Source organism: Haliaeetus albicilla, chromosome 27 (genome assembly GCF_947461875.1).
Source record: "Haliaeetus albicilla chromosome 27, bHalAlb1.1, whole genome shotgun sequence".
NCBI classification, from domain to species: domain Eukaryota; kingdom Metazoa; phylum Chordata; class Aves; order Accipitriformes; family Accipitridae; genus Haliaeetus; species Haliaeetus albicilla.
In genome coordinates this window covers 9,078,352-9,094,447 of record NC_091509.1, presented here as the reverse complement: position 1 = coordinate 9,094,447, position 16,096 = coordinate 9,078,352, and the positions used below count along the sequence as shown (strand labels likewise).

Sequence of the window (16,096 nt, the reverse complement as noted above, 5' to 3'; positions counted from 1 at the left end):
ATGGGTTCTGTTAGGAAAGAACAAAAAGAACAATGTTAAGGGATCACTGCTTGCTTTATCCAAAATAGAAATTAAACTATAGGGGCATAAAAGAATGGGATGGTTACATTTATACATTACCATTTTGTTAATAAGAGCACTTGCAGTTCAATGAATTTGGTTACAGAAATCAAGGTAAACAAAACTGAATTCACAAAAACATATGTATATATGTGTGTGTGTATACATTTATACACACGTTTATATATAGATGTATGGGGAGGCAAAAGCAAAAATTTAAGACTGATATTTAAAGGCATCTCAGTTTAGCAGAATGCATTTCAAAGAATATGCCACTGCAAGTGTAAGCTAAAGTAAGTTAATGCAGCAATAATAGTAGTGATTTTCAGAACAGTAATAGTGTACAGAGTTTTTTTTTAATGATACGTGGAAAGTAATATTAAGCAGGCATTTTTAAGATATGTGGAAATTAATACTAAGCAGGTATGAAATAAATCACTACTGTGGACACTTTAAATCACATTAACTTGAATTAATTTTAGATGAAATAGATAGTTCAAGATATTTAAAGCTATAAAACTGAAACCTTAACATTAGAAACATATCATTGATTGCCACATGGTGCAGTGAAGGCAAAAGAAGAATATGGCCAATCACATAATTCTGTTGTGTTACCAGCATGTATATTTGTCCCATCCACCCCAGTGTTTGAAAGACATTTTAGCCAGAAAGCCTTTCCAAGACCTACTCAGCTGAATTCAAGGAGGAGGAAGAAGAAGGATCTTCTACATTTCATCACAAAAATTTGTCCATGGATCACTAATAAAATAAGGACATATAAGAAGGGGGGTTTGAGGGTAATTATCCAACTATGACAGACCTATATTGATATTCAGGTTTGTCTCTTGCCCCTGGCAATCCCGTCTGCAGACCTGTTTTCAAACAGGCTACATCCTGAGAAGCACAGGCAGATAGAAGTCTCACAAACTGGAAAAGAAAAGATAAAGCTAGAAATGGACATACATCTTTTCAAAATCATAATATGTCCTTTACAACATGTTCTCACCCGAACAGTGTAACATTTTTTTATATATATATTACAAACACAACATGTACACAGATGCAGTCGAGATTTCTCTAAAACAAGCTTACTTACCAAATAACTGAGACCAAAGAAAAACTCTTCAATCTAAACCACACCTTTAAATGTTTTCTTTTTCTTTTTAACCTGAATATATCACAAAAGCTAGAGAAAAACCCTTAACCATAATTTTCTTTTCTTCACTTGGAAGAAACATAACCCTATTTGTTCTTCAACACTCAGGACAGAGCGTGTGTGAACTTATGTAAGAGGGAGAGAGCTATATGATGACTTATCTACTATATCCACTCTCAAGTGCATCTTTCTAAATGCAGCAAATAACCTCAAGGACCATGCCCCCACAGGTTTTAATATAGCATAAGGTTCAATGATGAAAAGAAAGATTTTATCATTAAACTGGCATTGCTAAGTCCCCATTTCCATGCAAGCAAGAATAATAATAATTATTTCTAATAATAGCTGATAACTTTAATCTGACCAGACTAGAAGCTATTTAGTCACTCTTGCACTATCCTATGGTCAAAAGCTGGACCTTCTCTTGCCATGTCCTCATCTATTAAGTTTCTGTTCATGTTGTGTAGTCTCTATACCAGAACACACTGCCTCTCCAAGAAACAAGAGGTGTCTTTCCTCTCTTTGCTGTTCAAGTGCATAGTTCCAGTAGGACCCATGACAATTGCAGCGCCTAGTCTTTTGTGATGGGTAGAGGGAGTACAGGGTGACAGTCACCTTGCTACTGCCCTCAGTGTACAACTCATTTCAGCACAACAAGGGAACAAAGGCAGAATTCACATCCATCACTCATCTGGTACCAGCTCACAGGACAAAGAGAACACTTGAAACGTCCCAAGCAGAGTCTCAAAAGGGATGTAAGAATTGATAATCACAAATATAAGATTGCTAGGTATACTAGAATACTAGAAAATTATTTCCGGATCTGAAATTCTTGATGTAGAAAAAAAATCTTCTAAACACCTTTACTTTGGGCTGTGCAAAAGTTCTACAATAGGAACAACATACAGAATTATTCTAAAACCAGTTTGGAGACCATATTGTGATTGCAAGTATTGAAAAAAAATAACTCTGGGAAATAAAGGATCAAAGCATTAATAATGTTTCATCTAATTACATTCAACAGCTTTTAGTAAAAATATACAAGATTTCACTTTACCGTATCATAAAAGATATTAAAATTGATTTACTATATATGCTCAGTGAAAAGGAAGAATTATTTCCCCCAAGACAATGAAGCAGTACCAACACCAATTCAGCTAAAAAAAAGACAACGAAGTTCATTCTTATAGTGGTCCAGATTATGTTACACATAAGATAACTTTGTCTGAAATTGCTTTGCAAGTATATAAAAAGTACAGTCTTCAAAATTGTGTAAATCAGGATTGTTAAAAACAAAGAAGTAAACCTAAGCTTTTAGTTGCCAATTTTTTTAAACCATCAATAACTTGTTTCTTTTGGGAAACAAACAAAAAACCCCAAAACCCTTAGAAAAAAGTATTTTTCATGAATGGTTTTAAAGTTTCTAAAAAAATAAAATCTTTCTTTGACTTGATTCTTCTATAGAACAATTTTCTGTGAGCTCTACTTACTGTTGCCAACACTTTCAAAAATAGAAATTATTATGGATTGTTAAGCAATTAGAATGAAAATGACTTGTCACAAGTAGAAATCAAAAGTCAGAATTATTGAAAACAGTAAACTTGGTAGTTATTTCATCGTAATTCATTCTGAAAAATAATAAACATGATGCTTTCAGAGTCTTAAATTGAAAACTATACCAAAACCTTTGCTATGCTTTTATTGCTCTCACTCCATTAATGCAAATGTGTGTTAGGTAGTTGTTTTATACTTCACTTTACTGTAAATAAAAAGTTTCACCATTTTAAGGAACCAAGTATCTGTTGTTTCACTGAACAATAACAAGAACTCCAGACTTGCTCCCAGTCATAGTGCCAAAGCCTGAACTGCTTCACACAGAAAACACAATCAGATACAATACGAATTGGTAAATACAATAACCAGCACAAAAGAGCAGAATCTGTAAATCAAAATGAATTCCATTAAGTTATATATGGCAAAATGTTATTCTACAGTTCATAAAAGAATATCTGTTCTGTGTTACAAATCTAACAATAAAATACATTGTTTCAGTTTCTAAAAAAAATTAAAAATAAAACAAAAATTTGCAGGTTTTAACAAATTCTCTACCTAGTCTCACGTTTCATAAAAATTGCCATGCTGCTGCTCAAATTCACTTACATACTTTCCTACTGTGGTCATACTTCAAGAAGGCATACTTTTGCTGTGTACCAGATGTAGCTAGTTAATTTTATGTCTTTTAGTGGCTATCATAGCCCTTTATTTTTCTACCTTTATTTTTCAAGTAGAAAAATAATCTATTAGCCATAAGAGGCAGTGCTATTCCTTAAACGTAGAGGAAGCTCAGGAGCCAGGAAAAGCCCAGATCTTTTCCACCAAGTGGAACATGTTCTAGGTTCCACAATGAAGGATGAAATCAGCATCTTGCACACTAGGAGAGTGCCTCAAAACCATGAAGTATCTGCTAAGTGAACATTTTCACACTTTTCACCCCCCATTTCTGGAGGTGAATCACCATCTGGCACAGACTGCAAGAGTCCAGGGATCATCCAGATAAGAGGCATTTGAAGCCTGACTCCAGCATAGTGGTGAGAGCACTGATCTAGTCTCTCTCAGTCTCAAGGAGAATGGTTTCTACCCAAGAACTAGAAGCCGCCTGTCCTGAGAAAGGCACTTCCCGGCAAAAGTGACTGGCTAAACATTATCACCCTGGAAATTTTCAGGTTTGGGTGTGAAAATTGAAGATAAATGCAAAAAGTGTTAAGCCTGAAGTCCTAGGACAGCTTAGGACTTAGTTTTAGGCATTTGAGTTCCAATTTAGGTAGCCATGTTCTGAATATGTAAAACTGTGCTGCTTTCCTTTACAGCTGGGTAGAAAATAACCAGGTTAAAAGTGCATGCTGCTTGACATGACAGTTATAGACAGACAGTGGAAAAATCTTACTGAAAATGGAAGAAATACACTAATAAAATTTTTAAGAATTAGCTTCCCCCAAATTATTATTGCATATTATTCTCAATATGAAAGACATTCTAGATTTTTCTGCAGCATTTTTTTAACCCAGTCAATACTTTCTTTCTATTTTGTTACCTACTCACACCATATTGTCATCTTTTGCAGAAATATATTTAAATCACTTTCTCTGTAATTATTGTTTTCTATAAACACTGCTAAAACAGACATTTTCCCCCAGTTTTCAAAACGTCTCAAGAGTGAAGTTCTACTTTTGATTTCTCCAGTCACCACTCTCCATACAGTCATACACAGTAACAACATCAGGCTGAAGAACATTCCTAGTCATACCTCATCTTAGTGAAAATCAGAAAACTGATTCATCTGGGTAGCATACAAACCAATCTAATATTCAATCCAAAATATTTATAAAATATATCATTTAGTTAAACTATCAGTTCAGCTGTCATATACATTTTCCCCCTGTTTCTCTAATCCTCGTTTTGTATTTCTTATTTCAATTCCTTTGAGAAAGCAGTTCTAGAACTGGCTTTTAATCCAGAATGAGTATTTAAAATAATATTTAGTGTCTTATCTGTCCTTAACACAAGTGTCTGAACTGCACTAAAAATGGCAGTTTATCTCCAAGATTTATTATAAAAAAATTTTAAAAATCGTTATCCAGTCTTAGAATACTTAAGTAAAAATTGTTTCTGGAATATTATCAGTTATATAGAATACAGCAATAAAAATAGCATCAAAAAGGCAAAGAATAGTTTTTAATTTGAAGCCATGATTAAAAGGCTAAAAATAAAAGATAGAAGAGTTAGAAATGGTTCATACTGACCTGAGTCCATAAAGGACTGTCCCATCTGGATGCAAACGGATCATTCTGTTCTTCACAGTGACACCATGTACAAATGACTTCTTGTCATTCAGAAAATAGGTATCAGGAACCCACAGCTGATCAGCTACTCTGTTGTCCAGAGTAAGGTTTAGAGGTATTACATTATACGACAGCCTCTTATCCCTCCACGCTTGCTGAAAGTACATTGTCAGGGTATAGTCCTGTGATTACAAAAACAAAAAAATAGTTTGCATTGAAACAGACAGCACACATATGCAAAAAAAAAAAAAAAAAAGGCGCAAATACATGTTCATTCATTGCAACTGTTCTTAAAGGCAAACATTTCTGTTCACAATTTCCGTAAGTACATTTATTTATTTTTACAGTACTGAACACCCTGTGTATACTTAATAACAGAAATGAGAATATAGAAAAGATGGGGTATTTACACATTATGAATGACTTGGGAGTTCTCATTTCAATATTTAAAAATAAAATGGAAAAAAAATTGTAGACGTTTAACAGTCAGCAATTTCTGTACCACTTTACAAGCCTGGGAGTTCTAGGAAACAGGAACATTCACAGATCTGAATTTCATCTCATGGTCTCCACTGTATTCAGTAGAGTTCTGGATCAGGCCTTGTATCTCTGAAGTTGCAGTTACCGCCCAAACATGTCTGTAAATTAAAATCTCTTCAAAGTCTGTTAACTTTCCCCTGGGGACTGAAATCAATGGGAGGTCTCCGAGGTTTCTATGCTACAGTCTTAGTCTTCTACTTAATTTTACAGATGAAGTAACTCTGGTTACTTCAATGGAAAAATTCAGAGAGCACAATTAAGCATCTGGATAAATATTTGCAGTATTATAAGAATTGCTTTGTCTTGATGCAGGCAACTAATGTACTTTGGAAATGTTTTGATCTTTTGATGTTTTAGAGAACAGTATAATTACAAAAATTACATTTCTTTAAGACCTGTTATACAGAGGCAAATATTCATTATATATTAGCCTATAGTAAAAAACACTGTAAATAATACACAAAGGAGCTGTGTATCAGATCATGATCACTGGGTCGAGGGCTATAAAACAATACTGAAGGAATACCAAAGGGAGGAATATTCTAAAACCGGTATTTTGTTTTGCTTGTTCTACAGAAGTCATAATCAGGCCTCAGACTGTTTTGATTTAGAATTCATATTTAACATGGACTTCATTAAATAGTAAGAACTGTTAGCTTACAAAAGATTGCTTTCAACAGAAAGTCAACAAAAGCTGCTGTGATTATCAGCAGCCCCAGGATTCAGCCATGTCAGAGTATGAAAGTCTGTATTCTATGCATCAGTCCAAAGCACTTAAAACAAGAAATCCCACCTAACTTAGAACAAATAATTAACTATGGTGACTACATCTCACAAACTAATTTCTAGCACTGCATCATAACAGAAAAAAGCATGCAAGATATGAACATTTTAGTGCATAAATTGCAATATTATTTCTCATTAGCTACTTTGTATTTTAAAGAAGAGACCACTATTGAAACTGGTTTGATTACAGTTGGCAAAGAAATATTAATCTTTCTGCCGAAATACTTTAAAAGCACCTGCCACTACTGTATTTTACAAGCATTTTCATTTAAAAAAAAAAAAAAGTATTTGACATGTGAACACTATACAGAACTTCTCACAAAATACAAAAGTAAAATTTTCTTATTTTGCAGTTTCACAGACTAAACTTTAAAAAAAAATCTACAAAAATGTCCCTGTAAGAAATCACTGAAAATTACTTAAAAAAAAAAAAAAAGGTAAGTTTTACATTTCTAGAAATTATCTTTTCACAGGAAAGCCAAGGACTTGATAACACCAAATCTCACAAAATGTACATGGGAAAGGTACCTTCCTCAGTGAATGAGAAAACAGACACAATAAATTTCTTCCACTGCTATGCAGAGAGGTGGGATTCCTCCCACTTAACTTCAGGCCCTGGAGACACATCTCTTTCCACTGGTTTTAGAGCATCTAAGGCAGTCAGCCCCAACCTATGCACATTGGTGAAGCACGTCCAGTTAAGTGAAGTGAATTCAAGTTAGTGTCAATGGCAAATTGAAAAGAAAATCAAAATCAGGTACAACCTTTATTACCAATGTCCAAGTATCCAGAAAACTATTTTTCCTCTCTTTATTAATAAAACTTTTTATGCATAAGTTAGGTTGGTGTAATTATTCACTTTAAAATGTACATGGTCCACCCTTAAAACACACATTATGGAGGGCCTGTGACAACTATGCCTATTCCAGCAGAGGTCTCTAAGCAATGACACAGCACCTAGAAATTAATTGACCCTACCTCTTCTGCAGAACAATGTGCACTCAGATTAAAAAAACAGTTTATACTGATTCAAGAGATGTGTATTTCCATGGTGGAAACACTCTTAGGCATCTTTCCCCAGAAGAGCCTACATACATGAGCTTCAAAATGCCTCTCCAGTTTTCACTGAAGTGGGGAGAAATAGTTACAGCCTTTCTTCCCTGTCAACACAAAACCAGAATGGTAATGTTGTCCCTTCAGTCTTCCCACTTGCGCTGGTTAAAGGTTAATCATCTTCATTTGTGTCCTGGTTTCAGCTGGGATAGAGTTAACTGTCTTCCTAGTAGCTGGTACAGTGCTGTGTTTTGAGTTCAGTATGAGAAGAATGTTGATAACACTGATGTTTTCAGTTGGTATAAACACTACTTAGCAACAAGTCAAGGATTTTTCAGCTTCTCATGCCCAGCCAGCAAGAAGGCTGGAGGGGCACAAGAAGTTGGGAGGGGACACAGCCAGGGCAGCTGACCCAGACTGGCCAACAGGGGATTCGATACCATGGGACGTCCCATCCAGTATAGGAACTGGGAAGTGGTGGCGGGGAATCGCCGCTCGGGCACTGGCTGGGTGTCGGTCAGCGGGTGGTGAGCAATTGCCCTGCGCATCATTTGTACATTCCAATCCTTTCATTATTGCTGTTGTCATTTTAGTAGCATTATCATTATTAGTTTCTTCCTTTCTGTTCTATTAAACCGTTCTTATCTCAACCCACGAGTTTTACTTCTTTTCCCGACTTTCTCCCCCATCCCACTGGGTGGGTGAGTGAGTGGCTGCGTGGTGCTTAGTTGCTGGCTGGGGTTAAACCACGACAACTTGCTATGCATTCAGCCCTACCCTGCAGTTGCTAATGGAAGCACGTACACCCAGCCCATACACAAACCACTGCTCAGCTTTAGTAGGGTGTCACAAACATTAACAAAACTGCACAGTTACAAGAGGGTAAAAACCAAATAAGTTTTTCCAATTATTTTACTACCAAATATATTTACCTGGTAACTATTCTAATCTGATCGGTTCTAATGATCTGGAATCTTTTCCCCTCCCCACCCCTCAGGATCAGCATGAGAGTCTGCTTTCAAGCATGCTCCACCTACATCTGAAGAATTTTACTGTTATGCTTCATCACTGTTCTGCAGTATTTGATTCATAACCAGACACCAGAAAATGTTCAGTAATATATTGCCAGTAAGAAAATATATTAGTCTTCATTATACTAATATATCACAACAAAAAGTAGATGAGCTGTAGCAATTGCTCCCCTATTATCCTTGGAATGTTGCATTTTATTCCTATTCTAAAGAATAATCTACATGTATTAATATATAGCATATGTACAGAACATGCTTCCCTCTTTACACCTCAGTAAAAGAGGAAAAGAAGAGGAGAAAGAAAACTAAACATGCATGGTTCAGTGCATAAAAATGAGTTACATAAAACTGTAAATTTAGAGCACTGGTATATCTGCAAGAAAAGCCAAGTCATCAGGCTGGAGTTCAGAATCAAACACACTGTTCCAGAAACAGAGATGGTGTTCCAACTAAAAACTATTTGTCATCTGTTGGCCCTAGTTTTCAGATGTGACTGGAGTTTCTGATTGCCAAAATACCTAAATAATTTCTTATACCCTAAATAATTTTTTATAAAATCCTCACAACCTTTCAAATTTAGGTAGGTTTTGGGTTTTTTAAATTCTTATTAAAAATAAATGTGTTCCAAGCTACATATTTCAAAGTATAAGTGTTTAGTTAGAAAAAAAGGAAAACCTGTCACATAAGCTGCAATTCATTCCTTAGAAAGGAGGGAGGCATCTGTTTCCAAAATCCCAAATGAAACAGTAATTCTTTAAGAAGATATGCAGGTACAAAGTGTCCCCGAGAAATACTACAAGAAAAAAGTCTGTTAAAACTCGCATTAAATACGGGAAATCCCCTCTACTCTAAGGATAAACATCAAAACAAACATGCAAATACCTTATCTCTTTAGGAAGACAGGCACACAGAAGTAGAGGAATAGAAGTGGCTAATAAAGGATGATTTTAATTTAAGGCCTTAGCATCCTATTAAATTCACAGGATGGGAATGTTAGAAGCTTAGTGTAAATATGAAGACGAAACACGTGTCAATTCATTGCAAAAGCCTAGCACAAGGCAGTAATTACAATGAGTTGAAAGAAATACGAACCCAAACCTCATGATGACTACGTCTGTGTATACCATTACACAGACAAACTACAAAGGTACAGGCTATTTATCACACAGGCATACAGAGACACATTGTACAAATATAAATAAATAGGTACATCAGTTACCCTGAGCATGAGAAGCTTGAAATGCTGTACTAAATTTTATTAGTATAGACAAAGTTATGAGTAAAGCCTAGAATATAAATAGGCATATAGTGTATTTTCTGTAAGTACACAAATATTATTTGTATAACTTTTATCATTATTCCATTGTTCACATAGATTTAAACTTAATAAACTTTTTTATTCTGTCCAGATGCAGAAATTTAGGTAACAGAAAAGGAATGGTTACTCCTATTCTATCCTGATCAAAGAAAAGATCTCTCGTCTTTTCCTCACCAGGTGAAGTCCAGCTTCCCAGTTTTCTTCTTATTTCACACAATGAACAGAAAAGCAGCAAATATGAGACAAAGTTAATCTTAATGTAAATTTTCTCATATGAATAAAAAAGTAACAAACAGTTTTACTAGTATTAGCATATTTATGAGTAACTTTTATCCTGAACGTTATCTTTGTGCAGTGGTTGTCTGCAAACGCTTCTAGCTGCTGGAAATGTATACATGCTGGGAGATTTAAACTGAAATTTAGATAAATAGAACTGTTACACACGGCCAAGTTGTCAGTGAATGACCATCAACTTCAAAGATCCAAGGGAAGATACTGCGCAGGAAAGCATCAAATCTGAAAACTGGCACTCTTATTTATATTATCTCGTTTCGTTAATACTCTCAAATAAAAGTTTTCTTAAGCCAAAAAAGAAATGCCAGTTTGGGCCTATTATTAGCTTACAAAGATTAAAATACAGGCCTTAGCTAAACCCATCCATGGGCCAAAACCTGTGAAATGTATATTGCTGGTCTTCTTTTTATATTGGAAAAAGAATCGAGGCAAAAAAAGGAAAAAAAAAAATTCATGAATGTTCACAACGATGGTGGAATCTAATGCAAAAGACTGTGCCAGATGTAGATTTTTTCAAAACATAAGGATAAGGTCCAATGTGAAAAAAACAACATTTAAAATACAGGTCTTTCTTCTACATTCCACATAACAGGACTGATTCACAGTGCACCTTAAAAACATATACCAGCACTTGTATTAACAGGGATATAATACAGCTACTGAAACACTTTGGAAGTAATGAAATTGGGAAACTTTGGAGAAGAAAAAAAAAAGTAAGTAGAAGGAACATTCTGTATATTATAAATACAACATATAGCAGCATGGAGTTGAAGAATATATTTCTCTCTACTCATCAGTAATGAATGGAGAACTCATTTGTTGTTTGGCTTAAGTCCACTTCTCAGAATTTTCCTGGTTATTCCTAACTTGTAAAAATACTTTACTACATTTCCCAGTATGGCATTTTTAAAACTAAATAATTTCCTTCTGAAAATGCTTAAAGCTGAAGATTTTGCCTGAATGCTTGATTTATTCACCATGTACATTTAAAAAAGTGTCTGTTGATGACATATTTAAAAGTGCCATTGAGTAAATTATTAAAAGTATACATCTACACAGCAAAATGTATGTTAATATATTAAAAGCTATTATATATTTAAGAAGAAAGGAGCAAATATTAATTCTACTCCCTCCTGAGACTCAAATGAAGTTATCACTGATGTGTGCAATTTCTGCAGCGGAAAGCACACAACACATTTCACTACTCCGATGGTATATAAAACAATCCAAAACTAAGCACTTCAAGCTAAAGGAGCTTCAGTGGATTTATTTAAAAAGCAATGTCTTTCCCTAAGTGCTGACTGACAATCCTTTTCAGTCCTCATTTTGTTTAAAACTAAACCAATCACTACGTGTTCAATTCATAATTACCTATCTCACAGTCATGTCAAGAAAATTAACATAAAAATTCTGCTCTGTTAACACCGGAGACACCACAAAGTGACTTACATAAAAGTAGAATGACCTGTTGAAAGAATGGGTGATACCAAAGAAGTGTCAAAATAAATTCTGTCATATGTCCTTTCAAAAAAGCATTTTTCACATTCTGTAAATCTTCACTTCAAAAAAATGACAATGACATCAAGAACCTTACACAGAGTTCAAGTTGAACTCTCTTGATCATTGAGTCCCACTTCCCAGGCTGGCTTCAAATCCATGAAACACTTCTAACTAACTGTGACTCCTAAAACTTACCAGGTAGTTCTTCTTGACAGGAATTGTATGACCTAAAGATCTAAAGTTCTACGATCTTTCCAAAAAGGAAAAGATCCCAAGAAGTAAGCTTACCATTTATTCTGCAGCAGCCATCCCAGAATTATTCATCAGCAATTCTCATTTCTCAGCTGAACAAATAAGCAAAAACGGGCTGTTTATCTCCTACAACAGTTCTCAGAAAAACACGGTATTATTGAATCAAGCAAGAGACCTGTGTATGAAAGCCGAATGACTGTCAGCAGAGCTTGACTCCCAGACATAAAACTTCTTACTACTGATTATATGAAATCTGCAGTAAGAGACTGCTTACCATTTCTACGACAAGATCGTGAATTTATGTCTCCTTAGCGCTACTGACAGGAGCCAATATTTATATTGTTTCTACACAGTGATTTATATATTGCACTGCAATACAGTGTCATTGTATTTCATGCACTGAAATGAAATAAAGCAGTTACGGCTGATACGTTTCCTGTAACATCAATTAGTTTAGCAAGACACTGTGACACTTGATTTTAATTTCTGACAAGTCACCCAGACTGAACCATGATACTGCACTTTTACCGAGCCAGCAATCTGCATGTCATTCCAATCAAAAAGCATCTGCCGTATGTCTTTTAACTCTCTCCGATTTGCTGTCTCTTGATAATAAGAGGAAGATTGATTAAAGTGAACTTGGACTGAAAACGGTAATCTAACTGCTACTTGCTTAAGAGTCACGTATCTTGACATCTTCAGATTTTTCTCTTTTTAAAGGATCTAGTTCTCTTTATACAGCATTGCAGGATTCTCAGATGAACAGTGCAAATGTAAAGTAAGATGAATAAATGCAAACTATAGTCCCTTTAAAAAAAGTTATAGAACAGTATTTTTCTGCCTCAGACAAAATTATGTGCTATTATTATTTATTCATGTCTTTTAAGTAGAATAAAGTATTTTAAGCCACAAGAAATATAAAAAAAAAATTATATTTGAATTTCAAATTTTTCTTGACTCATGTATCACAAGCCATTTCCCAGAGAAGGGAGAATAATTCTGAGTTCACAGATCATTTCCTATGCAATTGTACAATCCCACAGTTCTTCAGAAAGGTAAATACCTACAATGGAAATCACACTCATATTGCTTTTATTATTAGGCTTCCTTTATTGTAGCTTATTACTAAGAGTATTGCAAAAGAGTAAAAAATATTGAAAATACTAAATACCAACCAAACAAAAAAAATTCTAACCTCTTAAAGCGGAAATAAACCAGTGGTTAAGCAGAACTGGAGATCCAATTAGAAAGTTTGATGAGAGCAGATGGTGGCCTAAGTTATTGTTTTGCAACTCAAAAGCAAAAAAACAGAAACAGCTACCAGAAACCTGTGCATCTTACTGATGCCTTTTTTTTTGGGGGGGGGGGGGGGGGTGAGCATAAAATCCAGGATAAGAATATAGTATTGATAGTGAGATTAAATCTGGCTGAAACATGAGAGCTCAGGTTGTGCTTGGGTGCAGAACTAAACTGGCATGTTTGGATGAATGCTCTTTTTCCTGATGCTTTATAGTTTCCTGAGTTGCTAACATATAAACAAAGCCTTAAGAATACATTTAGAAACTCAAAGAATTGCCAAGCTAATGCTGCTCCATATCATCGCAATTACCTTCCAAACAACTTACAAAATTAATAATAAAACAAATAGGTGTTCATTTAAGGCATATAATACTTATTTTAAGATAAGTATTTCGCAATATTTTTCAAGGAGTACATTGAAATGAATAAGTATTCCCAGAATTTATTTACTTATTTTAAAATATAGCCTTGCTTCCTTCAATCAAGATGTCACTCCATCAAGGCAAGGAGATGCCAATGATAAAAGTGCCATTAATATGCCTGTTATTACGCTAGCTAGCTCCGTCTGCTTTTCCGCATCTAAAAGGGTGTGTAACAATCCCTAAATTCCCAACTGCAGGCTTTGGTCCAACAGAAACTGAGAGTTAATAAGAATAAAGCAGTTTGAGATGCACTCAGCATTTTACTGCTAGAACAGGTTGTTTATTTACATCCTTCACAGTTTGCCAAAAGATGAGGCTGCTAGAGAATTTGGCTGCCCATTACAAAACCTGTTAAACCCTCATGAACAGTTACAGTCCTTCCCTTTAGCATACAGCCTGCTGACATTTTAAGGAGTCCTGTATCACCTCACTTAACCTTACACACCGGAGTGTTCATTTTTTCGGAACTACTAACAACTCTCAGCAATACAAAATATTTCGGCTTCAAGAATTAAAGTCTCAAGCACTGTAAGCAGAGCATTCTCAGTACTAGGTCTAAACTTCCAAATGTACCTATATCAATAATTCCCTAGAGTCCAAACTAAACCACAAGCAAACTCCCAATTTATCTCACTAAGCAGTCACTTCTGCTGCTTCATTCCTGCAAAGAAATGGTGGCATGTTTACGTTTTAGGATGATACAATGAACCTCTGAGCTGTTTTGAATGATGAAGTAATGGGAAAACTCTAAATGCTTACAAAACTATTGAAAACAGCAGTAGTAACACTCCCATTGCTACATCATCAGTGATGACACAATCATCCTTTCAGAAATACTAAAACAAGTCACGAAGTTATCTCAATGAAAAAGTACAAATTTAATTTTAATATTCAAAAGTTAAGAGAAATAGCTGACAAAAATTTGATTATCTGAGCTTCAGACAGAATTTGTACACTTAAGTGCTGTTGAGAAATGCAGTATTCTGACAAAAATATGCCCCTTCTGTGATCCCATTTAATTGGGCTGCCTGAGGATGCACTTCTTGAAAAAGAATACTACATGAATATTTTATGGGATCATTTTTATAGGCAAAGGAATTTACTTTGCTATATTTAGTTTGTTTTACTAAGCAGATTATTTAGCTAGGGTTTTTTTTTTTCCCAGGTAAAAAGCTAGCTGTCTCCTCAGTTAGCAATGGAGAAATTTCTGCAAGATAACTTCCACAACAGACACACTAAAGAAAGCATATTTATATGTATATTCTTCATTTTCCTAAATATGCTCAAGTGATTTTCCTGTTCTGCTGTTCTGATATTACTGCTACCCTCTGTTTGTCAAATCTACATCATATTGTCTCTGTATCACAGAATACCAAAACACTTCAGGTGGCTTTCATATAAATTGGCCTTCAAGATTTTTTTTCCTATGAATTCTTTCACAGGTGAGAACACTATTAATTTTTGCTTTGCTTGTGATGTAATAACTGTGAGATCAAGATAAATAAAATCTTATTAACCTATGTGAAAATGCCCTTTTGACTGAGAGTGCCAAAGACAACATCTCAGATATGCTTACTGTAAATATAACAATTCTTAAAAAAAGATGGAATAAGTATGAACATTAATCAATACTAAGGCAATATTTTCAGCAGTCTCAGCATTAGGCAACTACTAAACATCACCTCCATTTTAAAGACAAAAAGGTAAAGAGAGAGCTAGAGAAGCTCAGAATAAAATATTCAGACACATTTTAGGAGGCATCAGAGTGAAATTACTAATCAAGCTGGGCAACACTATAATTTTTTCAAAAATTAACTTAAATTGTAGGTAGTCAACAGTCAAGAAAACACCGTTATATTAGCATTGGGAAAGTGGACAAAATCAGAGAGCTTTTCTAAATGTTGCCCTAAACAAAGTGTTTGATAATATAATACAGATAACTCATTAATTCATGAAATGATTTCTTTCTTCAGTGCTTCTTGACACTGAACACTGCCACATTTTCTGTTCTGGCTTGGAATATCCTTTAGCAAGATACAGGTTCAGTTATACAGTTTTGTCAAGGCAGTTATTATCTTATATTTGTAACACTTCTAAAACTAAATAAGGATGTATTTATTAATAAATCAAAATTTTAAAACAAATTTTAAGATCAGCTCACAAAGCAATGTTTGCACGCATTAAACGACAATCTCACAGACAACATTGACGTAAAAGACAGACAGTGAGTGAGAGCAAGAAAGTGAGTTTGAGGAAAAGTTTTAATAAAAAAAACCCAAAACATTTCCTCTAAGATTTAGAGTTCATCTCAGAATTATAAAAACAACAAGATGCATAACATTTCCTTTAATAATGTACTGTATAACTCAAATAAAGTTAGACTGATTACATTAGCTTAGTATAGTTTCCAAGAGCTGCTGTTACTTCACAGAAATTTAGAGGAGAAAACCAGCCAGGTATGTGCATGACATACCCTGATTTTATTTTTGCTCTATTTTTCTTGTAAATGAACTCAGAGTCCTTATCCCTCGGTCTCTATGTATGCA

The 16,096-nt window shown here is 34.7% G+C and overlaps 1 protein-coding gene across 3 annotated transcripts in view; it reads right to left on the bottom strand.

Annotated features, from left to right (window-relative positions):
• Positions 1-16,096, bottom strand: part of GABRB2 (gamma-aminobutyric acid type A receptor subunit beta2) — a 179,440-nt gene that overhangs the window by 113,210 nt on the left and 50,134 nt on the right. For all 3 annotated transcript variants that reach the window (XM_069773027.1, XM_069773026.1, XM_069773028.1), the window contains one exon: positions 5,017-5,237. In XM_069773027.1, the coding sequence (XP_069629128.1) occupies positions 5,017-5,237 (221 nt within the window). The remainder of the gene's footprint in view (positions 1-5,016; positions 5,238-16,096) is intronic.